General features: G+C 29.3%; 1 protein-coding gene across 3 annotated transcripts; it reads left to right on the top strand.

Moving 5' to 3' along the window:
- The first annotated feature begins 609 nt into the window (after nt 1–609).
- Nucleotides 610–9,743, top strand: LOC18096691 (uncharacterized). 3 transcript variants are annotated; one of them, XM_024596826.2, is made up of 11 exons: nt 610–955; nt 1,050–1,144; nt 1,221–1,278; nt 6,019–6,210; nt 6,827–6,903; nt 7,042–7,124; nt 7,724–7,775; nt 7,855–7,923; nt 8,746–8,832; nt 8,934–8,998; nt 9,393–9,743. In XM_024596826.2, exons 1-11 carry the CDS (start codon nt 817–819, stop codon nt 9,487–9,489), a joined length of 1,014 nt encoding a protein of 337 aa, XP_024452594.2. In that variant the 5' UTR covers nt 610–816; the 3' UTR covers nt 9,490–9,743. The 3 variants fall into 3 exon arrangements, with proteins under 3 accessions (XP_024452594.2, XP_052306936.1, XP_052306937.1); XM_052450976.1 differs by lacking the exon at nt 6,019–6,210; XM_052450977.1 differs by lacking the exons at nt 610–955; nt 1,050–1,144; nt 1,221–1,278 and adding an exon at nt 3,335–3,505.
- Nucleotides 9,744–16,467: the final 6,724 nt, after the last annotated feature.

A 16,467-nucleotide genomic window follows, 5' to 3' on the forward strand; every position in this document is an offset into this window, starting at 1 on the left:
CTCTTTTATTTTGTTTAGAGATCATCTTTTAAATGATAATTATTTTTTTTGTTATGCATTTAAATTTGAAGATTTTTTCTTATCTATCTATAATTTTTTTTTATATTTTGTATGGATGAACTTTATTTTTAAAAATAAAAAAAAATATTTTCAGATAATATTTCTAATATGTGCAATCTTGCATGGTGTTTTTTCTCTTTTTATTCTATTCAATCAATTTAATTTGTATCTCTATTTCTATTATCATTTGCTTGAATAAAAAATTATTTTAATAAATAAATTTAGCAAATATAACCAGGTAAATATCCTGTCTTTTAAAATTAAATATCTTGATATACACTTGTCTCTTAATTTTTTAAGTATTGTTATGACTTTTTATTTATTTATTAGCAGATATGGTTTTTAATTTATTTAATTCCATATATTTATAAAAACAATATTCAAACTAAATTTTTTAAATTATAAAAACGTTATATATATAATTTTTTTAAAAAAAATTAACCCACGGCAATCACAGATAACATAATTAGTTAGATCCAAAACTTGCTGCTGCAGCAGCAGTAAATTACTTTTCTATCTTTTCCAATGGAAATAAATAAATAGCAATAGGGAAGGTTGCACATGACAACTTTCCCAACCACCACAAGTCTTCCCTTCCAGAGAAAGAACGGTAGATGAAAACTTGAAATGAACCAAACAGCCTCGAAGAAACCTTACAAAGATGATTGATTCACAGAGAGAGAGGGAGAGGGAGGGAGAGAGTTCTATGTATTAGTCTTAGCTCTGCTTTCTGTTTTGGTTTTGTGTAGATTCAGAATGAGCTGCTTGTATGAAATTAACAGGTGGTGGAGAAGCCACGTAAATCTGTGGACACTGTACTTACTGTTCCTAGGTCAGATGGTGTCTTTTGTGCTTGCAATGGGCAGCATCACTTCTTCTCTAGTAGCCAGTCTTGGTAACCTCTTCACTGCTGCTCTGCTGCTGTTCTTGTTAGCTTTAGCTTTATATATGATTTCAAGATATTGCATGTTGTGGGCATCTGGCTGCAGGTGTTGACGCGCCCCTTACACAATCATCCTTCAATTACTTGGCCTTAGCTTTGATTTATGGCAGCATATTGCTGTACAGGCGCCAAAAACTACAGGTACCTTGCTCTTCTTCCTTTTCTTCTGGGGGGAAGGAGGCTATGATTAACATGTTTGTGTTGGGATATTCTGCAGGTTTCTTGGTACTGGTATCTCCTTCTAGGCTTCGTTGATGTTCAAGGAAATTATCTTGGTAAGTAATGGTGGCTTATTTCTCTAAGCTCTCTCTCCTTTCGCCCTGCATAATTAATCATGCTTGCATTTCATTAATGGTGGCTTATTTCTCTAAACTCTATCTCCTTTCACTCTGCATAATTAATCATGCTTGCATTTCATTATGTGGGTGAACATCAAGACACCTTCGAGATTAATGCTTTGGATATTGGATGTTTAATTTAATACCAATTGCCTTTCAATCATTTTATTATCCTAAAGAAAAAGAATGACTTGTGTTGTCGTTGATACCGAAGCTTGAGTGAGTGCTGTTTGCTGGTTAGAGTCATAGGTCCAAACCACATGGCCATTTTTGCTCTCGGAGACAATGTTTGTTTTTAGCAAAATATTTTTAAAAAGATTTAAATTTTTTTATTTTATTTTAAATTAATTTTTTTTAGTATTTTTAGATTATTCTTGATGTTAAATTTTTTTAAAAAAAATTATATTTTAATGTATTTCTAAACGAAAAATACTTTTAAAAACAATTGCTATTACACTCTTAAACACTTTCAAAAAATAATTATAGATAAAGGGTTAATTTGATATGTAATTTAAAATAGAAAAACAATAATATTAATACCATCGATCCATGCTTGCAGGATAATAGTAATTACCCACCAAAAACACCCATTTGAAAGGTAAATGTAACACCACCCTCTTTCCTCTTAAGAATTCAACTCGTCAATAAATCTTACTACCAAACATGACCTTACTGCCCTACCTTCTGCCTTCTACTCTTTAAGGCATCATTGGCAAAATCACATCTCATGATGGGTATTGGGTACTCAAAACAAACCCAGCCATACGCGGCGCGATAACAAAATGGGGATACATTGTGTTTGAGGATTTATACATTGTGTTTTTTTTTTCTTGAATAATTGATTTTTTAAAATAAATGTATTGTTAGATTTATATTTTAATTATGTATATTTAACTACACATGACAATATAGTACTAGAATTTTTAGATTTATCGATAGAATTTCTTGTGAGTATTTATTTATACTCACAATCCATCTACACGAAACCTACTGACAAGCTCACGAATAGAAATAATCCGTCGGAAAAACTCCCGTCGGTGATTTGAAGTTTGTCGGTGAGTTCGTTGATAATAATTTTAAATAGTGGTAGTGATATATGCAGTAATGTTTTTTCAACTCTCTAGAATATATTAACGGACTAAATCCATCGGTAATCTCGTCAGTAATAATTTAAAAATATATATTAAAAAAATCTATTAAAAAGAAATAGAAAATAATTAAAAAACAAATTAATATAAATTTCAAATATTTATTATAAATTTAAACATTTATAAGTTCAAATGGAATCAATCTAGAATAGAGGTGTTGAAGGAGTAGGGTCTAGATTGTGGGTCGAATAAGAAGGAGCACATATACCACTCATTCTTGATCTCATCTTCAGTACCAATTGGCGGAGTTTGGTCGTCTCACCATTGAGTCATTCATAATTAGTAGCAAGATGGATCGTTCGAGCTTAAACTCACTGGTATAAAATCGCCTCAAACACTGGAGTTTGAGTGCGCGGAACTGATTGCGAGCATCCGACGTTGAAACACTATAAGTCGTCCGCAAGTCCTCAGTCATAATGTTAAAGAGACCATACACTTGATTTTTATCAGGTCCAACGAACGATACTGCCTCCAACCACAAATCTGAATCGAGATTTAGGTGGGTTGAAAGATCGTCATTGTATCTCTCCTTCAACCAGGTGTTATATGTATCATGGAAAAACAAATTCAGCAAATTCAAAAAAATAATAACTTAAGAAAAAAAAATGGTTGAAAACAACATACCACAAAGTGTTGAGCTCAGCTATTCACGAGTTGTTGCACCCTTTTTGGCGATCATCAATCCGCACATGCATTTCCACAAAAAGCTCCATCATGATTGGTTCATGTTCAAGAACTATAACCAGCAAGAGAACATTGTTGTTAATTAAATATATTTATAAAAAAACAACAAATAAAAAAACGGATGTAATTGTTTCGCATGTGAAGTGAACGAAATGAAGTTGTTGGTGTGCATGGTAACGGAACCGTGAACATGCTGGTTCTGGCTCTTTGTATCGGAGTGTGATCGTCACACAAAATGATCAGGCATCACATGCTGAATAGATTCTGCCCACACGGCATCCAAGATATACAGCAGTCTAAAATCCTTCCAAACCGCCACCTCCTTCTAACTTGTAAGTTCTTTTTTTCTGTACATTTTTTAGTTTTCTTTTTCATCTCATACCAAAAATCATGTAACTTATATGGTACAAATGAATTATCTATTAGTAAATGAATAATAAAATCGAATAAAAGGATTAAAAAAATTTATCTTGATTTCAATCTTACTTAGTTGTAGTGTGATTCTTCAAAACTCTAGACAAATAACTTGAATGGATTGAATTTGTCTATATATAACCCTAGACACATGTTCTTTGATTCCACTGAAAACTTAGGATTCACCCTATTAAAATGTTTACAGGCTTCGCCATTAGAAATGTGCATCATCACTCCATTCACTGCATCATATGAATGATGTTATGTCATGTACTTAGTAATTTTTAGTGACATGAATAACTTTTACAATCCAGGTGTGATTGGGAAGTATCTAAGTTTTATATGTGGGACAAGAGTCCTTCCTATGCCAGTTATGGGTTATAACGAGCATGCTCACATGTTTTGTACCCAATCAACTCTGCATTTTCAAGATAGTACAACATGCAAAAGTTTGGACGCATGTCAATTTTCTAGCATCCTAGGTCGAGGGGTTTCAACATGGATTTAGCAGCATAAAAGTTCACTTTCAGCCTATTCCCTTTAGGTAAAATGTTTTTCGCTCATTCAATAATTCTGCATAATCGGCCTCACTCAACCTATGATTTGACTTGATAGTGAACACCTGTGTAATGGTCAATAATTTACTATAATTTGTGCACTCATCTACTATTGGACACCCATGGTTCGTCTAAGTATTTTAAAAGATCAAAAAACCTTATCGCATTTGCATTAGGTTCTTTATCTATTATTGGATATTGATCAGCATAACCCTGATTCATTCTCATCACATCCATAATCATATTGATATAAGAACTACTATTGTTATATACAACTTCATACACGTTGCTAGAATTAGAAGTTGACCCAACCATCATTTCTACCATGGTATCATGAGGAATATATGGTTTTTCATGTGCAAACCAACACAGGTATCTCTCCATGAACTTTGTTTTAGAGAAGATGTATCGTTACAACATCTAGATCGAGAAATTTTTTATTTTTGCACTTCTTACATGAACATTTAATATCGTCTCCACTAATATTTATCATATTAGATAGTAAGTAATTAATAAAACCTTGAACTTCATTACAATAATTCATCATACGCAACTCTTCAGATGAATCTCGATACATACATGAACGATCGTCCATTACTTATGTCAAACCTATATAGAATATTAATGACAACATGTATTAATTAATTACATAAACTAAATAAATAAAAGAACATTGGTTTAACTCAAACTTACTCAAACTATTTTAATAGTACAACTAATGCATTATCAATTATCTATATAAATTTTAATTTTTATACATTTACCAAAAATTTCAACTCGACAATAAAATTGACAAAATATAAAACGAACCCGTTAAACTAGCCATTATTTATTTTATCACAAAACATCTAAGTCACAAATCCAAATTAAATTTCATCAATTTACAAACAAATACAATTTTATATAATCTCAAACAAACTCTAACATGTACAAATCATATATTCATATAACAAATTTCAATGAGAAAAAGCTATAAAACAACACCCAAACAAAATACATATACTACAAAAATATGCAATAAAATTTAACATTTTAAAATTCAATTCAAATAAAAAAAATGGGTAGTTGTGCTTACGAATCGTCAATAAAATTTGAATCATAACAGGGATGCTAACAAACTAAGTATTAAGGTGACTTAATTTGTAGCGGGAGATTGATTTATGATAAAATTAAGGAGGGTGTTGTTTGTTGAAGAGAAAAATAGAGGAAGAAATAAGAGATGAGAGGGGAGAGGAGGGTTGCTAGTCAAGTCATAAATTAAATATTACAAACAGATTTAACCGATGAATTTATATTCGTCGGTAATTTTGTCTGTAAAAATAACATGTCATAGATCATACTTCTTAGTTTTTTTTTTCATTTTTTCTTTTTCCTATTTAATTCTCTTGATATATACCGAAAGATTATTTCATCGGTGTTTACTGATGGATACTGTGATAGCATAATCAGTCGAAAAAATCCATCACAATCTACCAACGGAAATACTTTGTCGGTGTGTCCATTTGTATTTGTTAACTTTCTGGTAGTGATAATGGTTATATTCAATATTTATTTGTGCTTAACATTAATTTCTCTCATTGGATATTAACTTTGATATCAATTGTATTGAGGAAAATTATGTATTTCTTTCATATTAATAAAATCTCCAAACCCACACCAAAAACGATGGGGGGAAAAAATCCTCTCCTGCCCCTTCCTGCTTAATATAGAGCATGGACGGATGAGGTATAATTAGCCACTCCAAACTCATCTCACTGCTACTATTAAATTTATTTGAAGATTGAAATTTGCATTCTGAAAATAGAACTAAGTATTTTTTTTATTTTTAAATAAAATTATTAGCTTCTTCTTGATTGATTTCTTTGATCATGTAGTTAACAAAGCATACCAGTTCTCATCAATAACTAGCGTGACATTATTGGACTGCTGGACAGTAGCATGGGTTATAGCTCTCACTTGGTTCTTTCTGGGAACTCGCTATACCTTATGGCAGCTGCTTGGTGCTGCCGTCTGCGTATTAGGGCTTGGTTTAGTGCTCCTCTCCGATGCCGGGGTGGGTGGAGGAGGTGACATTATTTCCTTGTCTAGCAACTACTTAATTTTCCTTGTTCATTATATTTCTATGCTCGTGATCACTGATCTTGTCCTTGCTTTATTTTGATTTCTTCTTGGGATTTATAACTCGCGTGTCTATAAATGGAAAGATTATAGATAATCATGGTCAAAACCCATTAAAAGTAAGATCTATCTACCTTGTTTCTTGAAAAAATAAGAAAAAATGATATATAGATCCTTGTAGATTTCTGAAGATCATGTTACTAGATCCATTTTTTTAAAGAAATAATTAATGATATGTATTCATTTAAACATATTCACTGATCCGAATTATTTTTTGAATAATATCAATCATTTTATCACACAGATTAACTCATTTTAGAGATACTTTGGGATGAACAAAATCGGCTTCCTTGACGCCTACATGGTGTGCGTGTATAAATAGTATAATTAAACATGTTACTGTGCAGGTATTTACTCGCAAACTAGAGATAATTAGCATCCAGATGATCAATAAATACACTCTTTTCCTTGTTATTGCTGGGACACTTTTCGTATACTCAGTTTTTTTAATGTAAAAATACGTACTTATGAACGCAATATCATTATTGCAAGCACATATTACAGGTGGTTCAAAGCCCGTTTTAGGTGATTTCCTTGTTATTGCTGGGACAATTTTCTTTGCCTTGAGCAATGTTGGTGAGGTTAGTAAATCCTGTTTGCATGCAAATAATATGAATTTTAATTCGTCAACTAAAAGTTGAAACACTAAATCTTAATATTTACGCATCTTCATCTTGTAAATTGTCAGTTACCTAATTCTTCTATGAAATTAATGCCAGGAATTCTGCGTGAAGAAAAAAGGTCGTGTTGAAGTGGTGGCAATGATCGGTGTTTATGGATTCCTAGTGAGTGCAGTTGAGTTGTATCCTTTTCAACAATAATATATGCTGATAAAAATTAAGAAAATACTTGAATAAATGTGTTAGAGAATAATATAAATAAAACATATCTAATAACTTAAGCTTTTGAGTTGAATTAGTTTTTTGACGTGGTATCAGAGTCTTGATGACCAAGCGATCACGAGTTCGAATCTCAACATCCTCATTTATTTGATAAAAATGAAGCACAAGATAATGTGGGTCTGTGCAAATTTCAAGCTCAAATAGCTTTCACTTGAGAGGGTGTGTTAAAGAATAATATAAATCATATCTTGAAACCTCATCTAATAGCTTAAGCTTTTGGGTTGAATTGATTCTTTGACAATATATAAAGACTGTTTAATAACTGAGGAGGAAGAGACCGAGTTTCCACACGTCAAAGCTAACCCATGAACATGTTTATAAATTTCAGCCCGGTTCAGGTCAACTTGATTTTTTTATATAAAAAAAATATGAAAAAACATCAGTAGTGTCCCTCTTCCTTGATTTTTATTTTGAATTTCAAAGATTTCGAATATAATTATAAGCTGGAGTGTATATATATGAAGTACGTTATCTTCAATATTCCATAACTTCATTTTAGATCTATAGTGGAGCTAAAGAGTTTGGAAGCAGTCGCCTGGTCTAAAGATATTGTAAGTAATTTATATCTGTGCTAAGAACTATAAGAATGATATATATAGACCTAGACATTTATATTTATTTTGGTTTCAGGTATTTGCCATTGCTGGCTACACTCTATCCATGTTCTTATTCTATTCTCTCGCTCCCTTCGTTCTAAAGGTAAAATCTCCCTTTGTTGTTTGTAAGTTTGCAAGTCCAAGAAGCTTTAGCTTTTACTCGAGGGAGATTACTAAAACTATAAAGTTATTTTTGAAGAATTAAGTTTTAAATTTCTGGATTAAGTTGTTTTTTTAATCTTATTAATATAGATTTTCTAACTAGAAATCATGAATAACGGTATAAAAAAAAATTATATTGAGAGTAGTGTATATCACAACTAGGAGAATATTTACTTGAGAGAATATACTAAAAATATAAAGTTATTTTTGAAGATGCCTTAACAATTTAAATTTCTAGATTAAATTGGTTTTTCATTCTAATTAATATAGGTTTTCTAATTAGAAATCATGAATAACGGTTAAAAAATAAATTATATGCATGACCTCAAGTTCCATAATTAAATAGGTATTTGCTAAAATAAAATAATTTAAAGAATTGAATTGGTACCCTGTTTGTTTTTATATTTTAAAGATACTTTTAAAAAAATTAAAAAATTTTTGTTTTTTCTTTGCTTGAAATTACTATTTTTTTGGTGTTTTTAGATTATTTTGATACACTGATGTCAAAAATAATTTTTAAAAAATAAAAAATGTAATATTTTAATATATTTCCAAATAAAAAACACTTTAAAAAATAATTACAACTATACTTCCAAACACATGTAATCATTCCAAGATTTGAAGAATTGTTTTACATTTATCTTTAAAACACAAAGATATTATAGAAAACAGAAATCCATTCATGCATTTAGCATCGAGATATTGATAATAATGATAAAGTATTTATTGAAAAAATTATGTGATGAAAATATAATATATACAGTTAAGTGGAGCCACAATGTTCAACCTGTCTATTCTCACAGCCGACATGTGGGCTGTCGTTTTCCGTGTCTTTTTCTACCACCAACAGGTAATAACTACTAAAATACAATTAATATATATATATATTATTTTCTTTTAATAAATTAATGTATTTAACTAATCATGATGAACAAACTACTTTAATTGCAGGTTGATTGGTTATACTTTCTTTCTTTTGCAATTGTAGCGATTGGATTAATCATTTACTCCTTAACGTATGTTCTCATCCTCTATTAATTATGCTTATAAGAATATTAATAATTTTAGCCACTTTTTTTTTTTATCTTCATCAATTTTAACTCCATGAGTGTAAATCACACACGTAAATAGGTTATTGCTTCAAGTAATTTGATGTTTATTTTTTAAAATAAAATTTTAAGTTCAAATTTCATAAAAAAAAATTAAATTTTTTAATAAATTGACCCGGCTTGACCAGATTAATCAGAGTCCAGTTTGTTTTTATACCAAAATTTAGAGAAAAACACACACACACACAATATATATATATATATATATATATATATAATTGAAAATAAAATTTGGCAGAGAATATTTTCTTAGTATATTCACCATTGAAAACTAATGAATTTGTTGATTTATTTACTACAGGGAGGAGGGGGAGCGAGGTTCTTCGCCAGCTCCGCCGGACGGGGATTCCAATGCAGAATACCAAGTGCTTCATGAAAATGCAGAAGTGGGGCTATGATGAAGACATTAAACGAGAAAAAAATATGTGGTAAGGGCGAAGATGGTGGTTGGCAGGTTTTCTTGCCTGATATGACTTTTTGTTGTTACATGGATATTTAAGTGTATTATTTAGTGCTTTAAAAATAAAATTTAATCTTTTTTGTCGTGCAAACTAATTCATAGATATAAATATAGAAGTTAAACTAATTGATATTTATTTTTATTTTATTAAATTGTATCCTTACTCTCTTTTTTATTTTATTTTTTAATTAATATGGGTGTCCAGACCAGCTTGCACGCACCTTAATTAATCTCACGGATCCTGAAGTTAATGACCATATAAACTTCCAGTGACTCTGAGAGCATTCGAACTCGTGATTATTAGGGAGCAAACTCAAAACCTGATCATTAAGCTACTTCTCATGTTTTTTTTTTTATTATTAACGTGGATGTCCGGGTCAGCTTGCGTGCACCTCGACTAATCTCACGAGTTTTAAAGTTAATAACCATGTAAGTTTCAATGACTCTAAAATTTATAATATTTAAATTGATGATTTTTAAAAATAAATTTATATATATATATATATATATATATATATATATATATGACTAGTTGAATTATAATTTCTTGTCATTATTATAGTTGTCGGGACGTTAGCCTAACATGACAGAATAATAAATGCCTCGATAAGATGTTAGCCAACCCAACAACTTGGATCGTCCTTGGATGTCGTTTTATATATATATATAAAAAAAAAAACGAAGTAATGTGTTAAGATTTCGGATGATTTGAATTTACTCTATTTTTTTTTCTTACGATGGAATCAAACCTAACAAGTTTACTTCAAAATCTAATATCTTACCATCCAACTTGGGTAAGGTTTATAATTAAATTGATGTGATTAAATTTGATTTATATAATTATTAAAAAAAACCCAAATTATTTAAAGTATGATTTAAATCTTGAACCTCTCTTGTTAACTCAAAAGATTTTATCAATTCACCAAGATCAACATAACTAATTTAATTTAGTTTTAACATTATATATATAGTTTTAAATAATAGAAAATTGAATTTATTAAGTTAATTAATCTATTGGGTCAATTCATTAACCTAATAAGTTGAACCATAATCTCAAGGCTGAGTAAGATAAAATAAAAACTATTGTTTTTAGATGTATTAAGGAAAATATTTTATTATAAAGTAAATTATCTTTCTTTCATGGTTTTTAAATAATGATAATAAAATGAGAAGAATTGTAATATTTATAATGAAGATAATGGTGATGATGAAAATGATAATGATTTATAATAATATTATTAAAAAAATAATATGATAATAATAAAATTATGAGTCGCTATAGACATCGGTGTCTATGGGAACAACCTTTTTCTGCTATTGGTAGATGGGATTGTCCAGAATTTCTTAGCATTCCTAAAGCTAAATTGTTTTTTTTTTTTTCCATGACATTTCATAAAGAAAGCTCATTTTAATTCCTCTCCATTCCCAGTAATTTACGAGACTCCACTATAATTATAAAACTTAACAGATTAACTTATTTATCTAAAAGCATCATTTTATTTGAAAACAAATAAAAAAAACCATCATTTTAGTAATTAAAAAAAAAATAGATTGACACTACAACATTTAACAGTTTTACCAACGGAATTTTTCATTTTGTGTAAGACACGTATTTCGTCAGTAATTAATTTACCAACGAAATCCCGATGGAAATGCTCTGTCTATGAATCTTTCATCGGTAATTTTTTGTTCGTCGGTAAATCCGTTGGTAATAAAAAAATATTATTACCGATGGATTTACTGACGGAACAGACACGTAAAAAAAATTACTCATTTCATTCCGTCGGTATATCCTCGAAAAATACAATCGGTAATTTCGTCGGTAATTATTTAAAAACATTTTTAAAAAATCCATTTTATAAAATTATAAAATAATTAAATTAATATAAATCAACACTCTATAATATATACTCAAAATGCTTGGAAAAAAGAATAAGAAAATCAACTCAAACAAATTTGCAACAAATAAATAAAACGAAAAAATAAATTCAACTAAAAAAATTCATATGAAAAAAATAAAGTTACAATTGCTAAAAATTTAAAAATTCTATAAATAAATCAACTAAAAATTGATCTCATATGAAAAACAAATCTCACAACAACATTTATACAATTATTAAGAACAAAAACAATTAAAAATAAAATAAAATAACAAATATAGTGAAAAAAAGCATGAAAAAAGAAGAAGAAAAAAAATTTTACCTTAATGTAGTTGCAAGTGAAGTTAAGAAGAGAAAAAAAATTTTGTAAAACATATTAATTAAAAAAACACTAAGAGGATAAAAGAAGAAAGAAGAAGAAGACATACTCGAGCATGGAGAAGAAGAGAAGAAGATGAGGAGAGAAGAGAAGAGAAGAAATAGATATTGATGTTTTTTACATATAGTGAAAAAGAAGAAGAAGATAGGAATTTATTCATTTGGTAAAAATGACACGTCATCAATTTTTTTGCTTTGTTTTAATTTTTTTTTCCAACTGTAATTTATTCATTCGGTGGAATATTTCCGTCAGTAAAACCCTCAGAAATTTACCGACAAAAATATTCCTTCGATATTTCCATTTGTATTTATCAATTTTCTGGTAGTGTGAATTTGAATTAGGTCAAACCTTGAACAAGCCCTATAACTATGGTCTTCACTCGATGGAAGAGGGAGTACTGCAATTCTGAGCACTTGTGAATACTTTTCTAACAACTCCTTTCTTTTATTTTTATCTCAAAGAACCTTATTAATCAAATAGTTTAAATTGTTAAGCAAGATTCTAAAACATGATTTATATTATTTTTTTAATATATTTTTTTAAATAAAAGTTATATTTGTTCAGGTTCATAGTATCTTATATTTAACTTTTATCAAATAGAATAAGAAAGACGAAAATAGTTGGGATGGATTAGGATGTTAATTCTTAATTGGTAGACGAAAGAAAAATGATTTGGTAACCATAATTAACCATCAACGATCATTGACTGACCAATAAGATTTTTATAAATTATTAAACATATTTAGGCTGTTAATGTTTTTATCTTAAGAAATCCAATCATAGACTAACGAATAAAACTTTCATAAATTAAGTATGTTGACTTTTGAGCTCCTCGTGACGACGCACCAGCATGGCCTGTCCATCCAACCATCCCCTCCCTGTGGATAGGAAACCTAAAAGTCACGATGTCTCCTATGACCCGTGGTCTTGGGCCACACACACCATCTCCACCGCTCATTTTATCCTTTGATTTCACATCACTACTTATTCTTTAGTTTTTACCCTTTTCTCCTATTTGTCTACTTCTACTATGTAAAAAAGATGGATTTAACTTCTTCTCTAGTGTTTGAGAGGGTGTAAGCGATTGAGATCATAGTTTTGAAATTTAACCTGACTTGACGGGTTTGAGAGGGTATAAGCGATTGAGAGCATAGTTTTGAAATTTGACCTGACTTGACAGGTTGATCTGGGATTCGGCTAATCCAGAGCTAGAATCGGGTTGGGTTGATAAAAAAATATAAAAAATCATGACCCGGTGTGACTAGGCCAACCCAGCAAAACCCGGTCAAAAACTCGGTTGCAACTCGTTGACTTTTGTTTTTTTTACTAAAACGACGCCGTTTTGAATTTTTTTAAAAATAGGGATTGACCCGGTCAAAACCCGGAACCGGGCCTTGGACCGGGCCGGGTTTAAAAACTATGATTGAGAGTATGAGCAGTTGTTTTTTTAGGTAATTTTTTGTTTAGAAATATATTAAAATCATATCTTTATTTTATTTTTAAAAAAATATTTTTAAATCAGTATATCAAAATAATTTAAAAACATAAAAAAAACTAATTTTAAAGAAAAAAATCAAAATTTAGTGAAACGTCATTACAAACCGTCTCATTATGAGAAAAGTCCATGATATTGCATTGAAGATTCAAAAATATATAAAGAAGATATCTTGTTTTCACCAACTCATAAACTATTTCAAGAATAATAATAATTCCTAGCATTGAATAAGTAAAATGCAAAATACGTGGAGATTGACTCAAGGAAGATCCATGATAACAGCAACACCAAACATGGTGGGTGGATAAACGACTAAGTCCCTTGAGTCTTGCGTTGTCGTTTTGTATCAAAAAAGAACATAGTGAGCACCACCAAGCTCATTCACACCATGTGTTAAGATTTCGGATGTTTTGAAATCAAACCTAAGAAGTTTACTTCAAAATCTAATATCTTACAATCGAACTTGGGTAGGGTTTATAATTAAATTGGCGATGATATATAGTTTCAAATAATAGAGAGTTGAATTTGTGTTGGCATAACTGTTGATTTTGTGTTATAAAAGGTACGCTTGTTTCGTGAGAAAAATAAAAAATATTTTTCTATAAAATAATTTATTTTTTATCGTTTAGATGTATCAATACTAATAATACATCAAGCATAAGTATTGATTTTATGTTCGGATCAATAATTAGCTTCGTATAAAGGGGTATGCTTGTTTTCGTGGGAAAAATAATCGTTTAGATGTATCAAGAAAAATATTTTATTATAAAGTAAATTATCTTTCATGGTTTTTAAATAATGATAATAAAATAAAATAAAAATTGCAATATTTATAATAAAAATAACGGTGATAGTGAAGGTGATATATACTTATGATGGTAGACTTGTAATAATAATATTAATGGTAATAATAATGGCAAGACATCGGTGTCTATAGGAACAACCTTGTCTGCTATTGCTAGATGGAAATGTCCGAAATTTCTTAGCATTCCTAAAGCTCAATTATTTTTTATTTTTCTTTTTTCTTTTTTCTTTTTTCCATGGCATTTCCTAAAGAAAGCAAGACCACTCTACTAAATTTAATTCCTCTCTGTTCCCAGTAATTTATGAGACTCCACCGTAATTATAAAACTTAACAGATTAACTTATTTATCAAAAACTTAGTTATTTGGAAACGCGGGCTAACCCATGTTTTCAAAAAATTTAATTTAAAAAAAAATTAATTTTTTTATATGTTTTGGATCGTTTTGATGCGCTGATCTTAAAAATAAATTTTTAAAAAATAAAAAAACATTATTTTGATGCATTTCGGCATAAAAAACACTTTGAAAAGCAACCGCAACCACACTCTCAAACAAGTCACTAAAAAAATATCATCATTGCAAAGACAAAAGAATTTTCATTATACTCATACTACCTCGTACTTAAGTTTTTCAAATAGAATGAAAGATATAAGATTTAAATTCGTGACTGTTTGATCAAAAAAACTCAGATACCATATCAAAAAATTATTTCAATTTAATATTTCAAATTATTAAATATAATTTTAAAATATAATTTATATTATTCTCTAAAAATAGAAGTTACCATCGCGATGTTAAGTTATATAAGCATGTTGAGAGCATACCAAAGTGTTAAAGGTCATGAGATCCTAGCTAGAGTAGCAACAAAATATTAGATTACTATGGTAATTGCTTAATTGGTATACGAGAAATTATTTGGTAAGCATGATTTACCATCAACCATCATAGACTGACCAATAAGATTTTTATAAATTATTAAAACATATTTTGAATGTGAATCTTTTTATCTTAAAAACATTTTAATTTTATTTATTTTTTATTTTTTTTAAAATTATTTTTTTATATTTTCATATAATTTTGATACGTTGATGTCAAAAATAATTTTTTAAAAATAAAAAATACTTTAAAAAACAACCGTTATTACATTCTCGACCTCTTCTAATTAGCTACAGATGAATTTATATACATTTTTATGATGATTACATCTTCAAAAAAGAAGAAGAAGAAGAAGGATTAAATTATAATTAAGTATGTTGACTTTTGAGCTCCTCGCGACGATGCACAAGCATGCCGCGTCCATCCAACCATCAAAACAAAACAAGCATGGATGGATAAACGACAAGCAACACTTCCTTGTCCTATAAATGAGTCGTTATAGACATCGGTGTCTATTGGGACACCCTTATATTCTCTTTGTTGATGGAAATGTCTAATCCTACTCTCTTTTTTCATGTTTAAAAAAAATTAATTTTTTTTAATTTTTTATTTTAAAATAATATTATTTTGATGTTTTTAAATCATTTTGATGTGTTGATGTCAAAAATAATTTTTAAAAAATAAAAAAACATTATTTTGATATATTTCCAAGTGAAAAGCACTTTGAAAAAAAAACACAACCACACGCCCTTCTTAGCATTCCTAAAGCAAGTAAGACCACTCTAGTAAGAAAAAAATTGATTAAATTTGAGTTTGGTCAAACCTCAAACGAGTCATATAACTATGGTTTTCACTCGACGAAAAAGGGTGTAGAGCAATTCAGAGCACTCGTGAATGCTCATCTAAACACTTCTTTTTTTTTTTTTTGCTCAACAGTGTTAAAGAATCATTTCAATTAAATAGTTTAAACTGTTAGATGAGACCCCAAAACATGATTTGTATTATTATTTAACATATTCTCTAAAAAAAACTAAATTTGTTCAGGTTTACATTACATTGTATTTAATTTTTATCGAATAGAACATAAGAAGTAGGATTATTTTGGATGGATTAGTATGGTAATTGCTTAATTGGTATACCAAAAATTATTTGGTGAGCATAATTTACCATCAACATTATTAAACATATTTAGAATGTGAATCGTTTGATCTTATAAAATCCAATCATAGACTAACCAATAAAAGTTGACTTTTGAGCTCCTCGTGACGATGCACAAGCATGGCGTTTATATCCAACCATCTCCTCCCTGAGGATAGGAAACAAAAGAAGTCACGATATCTCCTATGCCTCGTGGTCTTGGGCCACACACACCATTTCCACCACTCATTTTATCCTTTGATCTTCACATTAATTCTTTTATTTTTACCTCTTATGTTTTGTTTATTTTTGTGTTTTAAAAAAAAATTTAAAAAAATTTAAATTT

Source organism: Populus trichocarpa, chromosome 3 (assembly GCF_000002775.5).
Source record: "Populus trichocarpa isolate Nisqually-1 chromosome 3, P.trichocarpa_v4.1, whole genome shotgun sequence".
NCBI lineage: Eukaryota > Viridiplantae > Streptophyta > Magnoliopsida > Malpighiales > Salicaceae > Populus > Populus trichocarpa.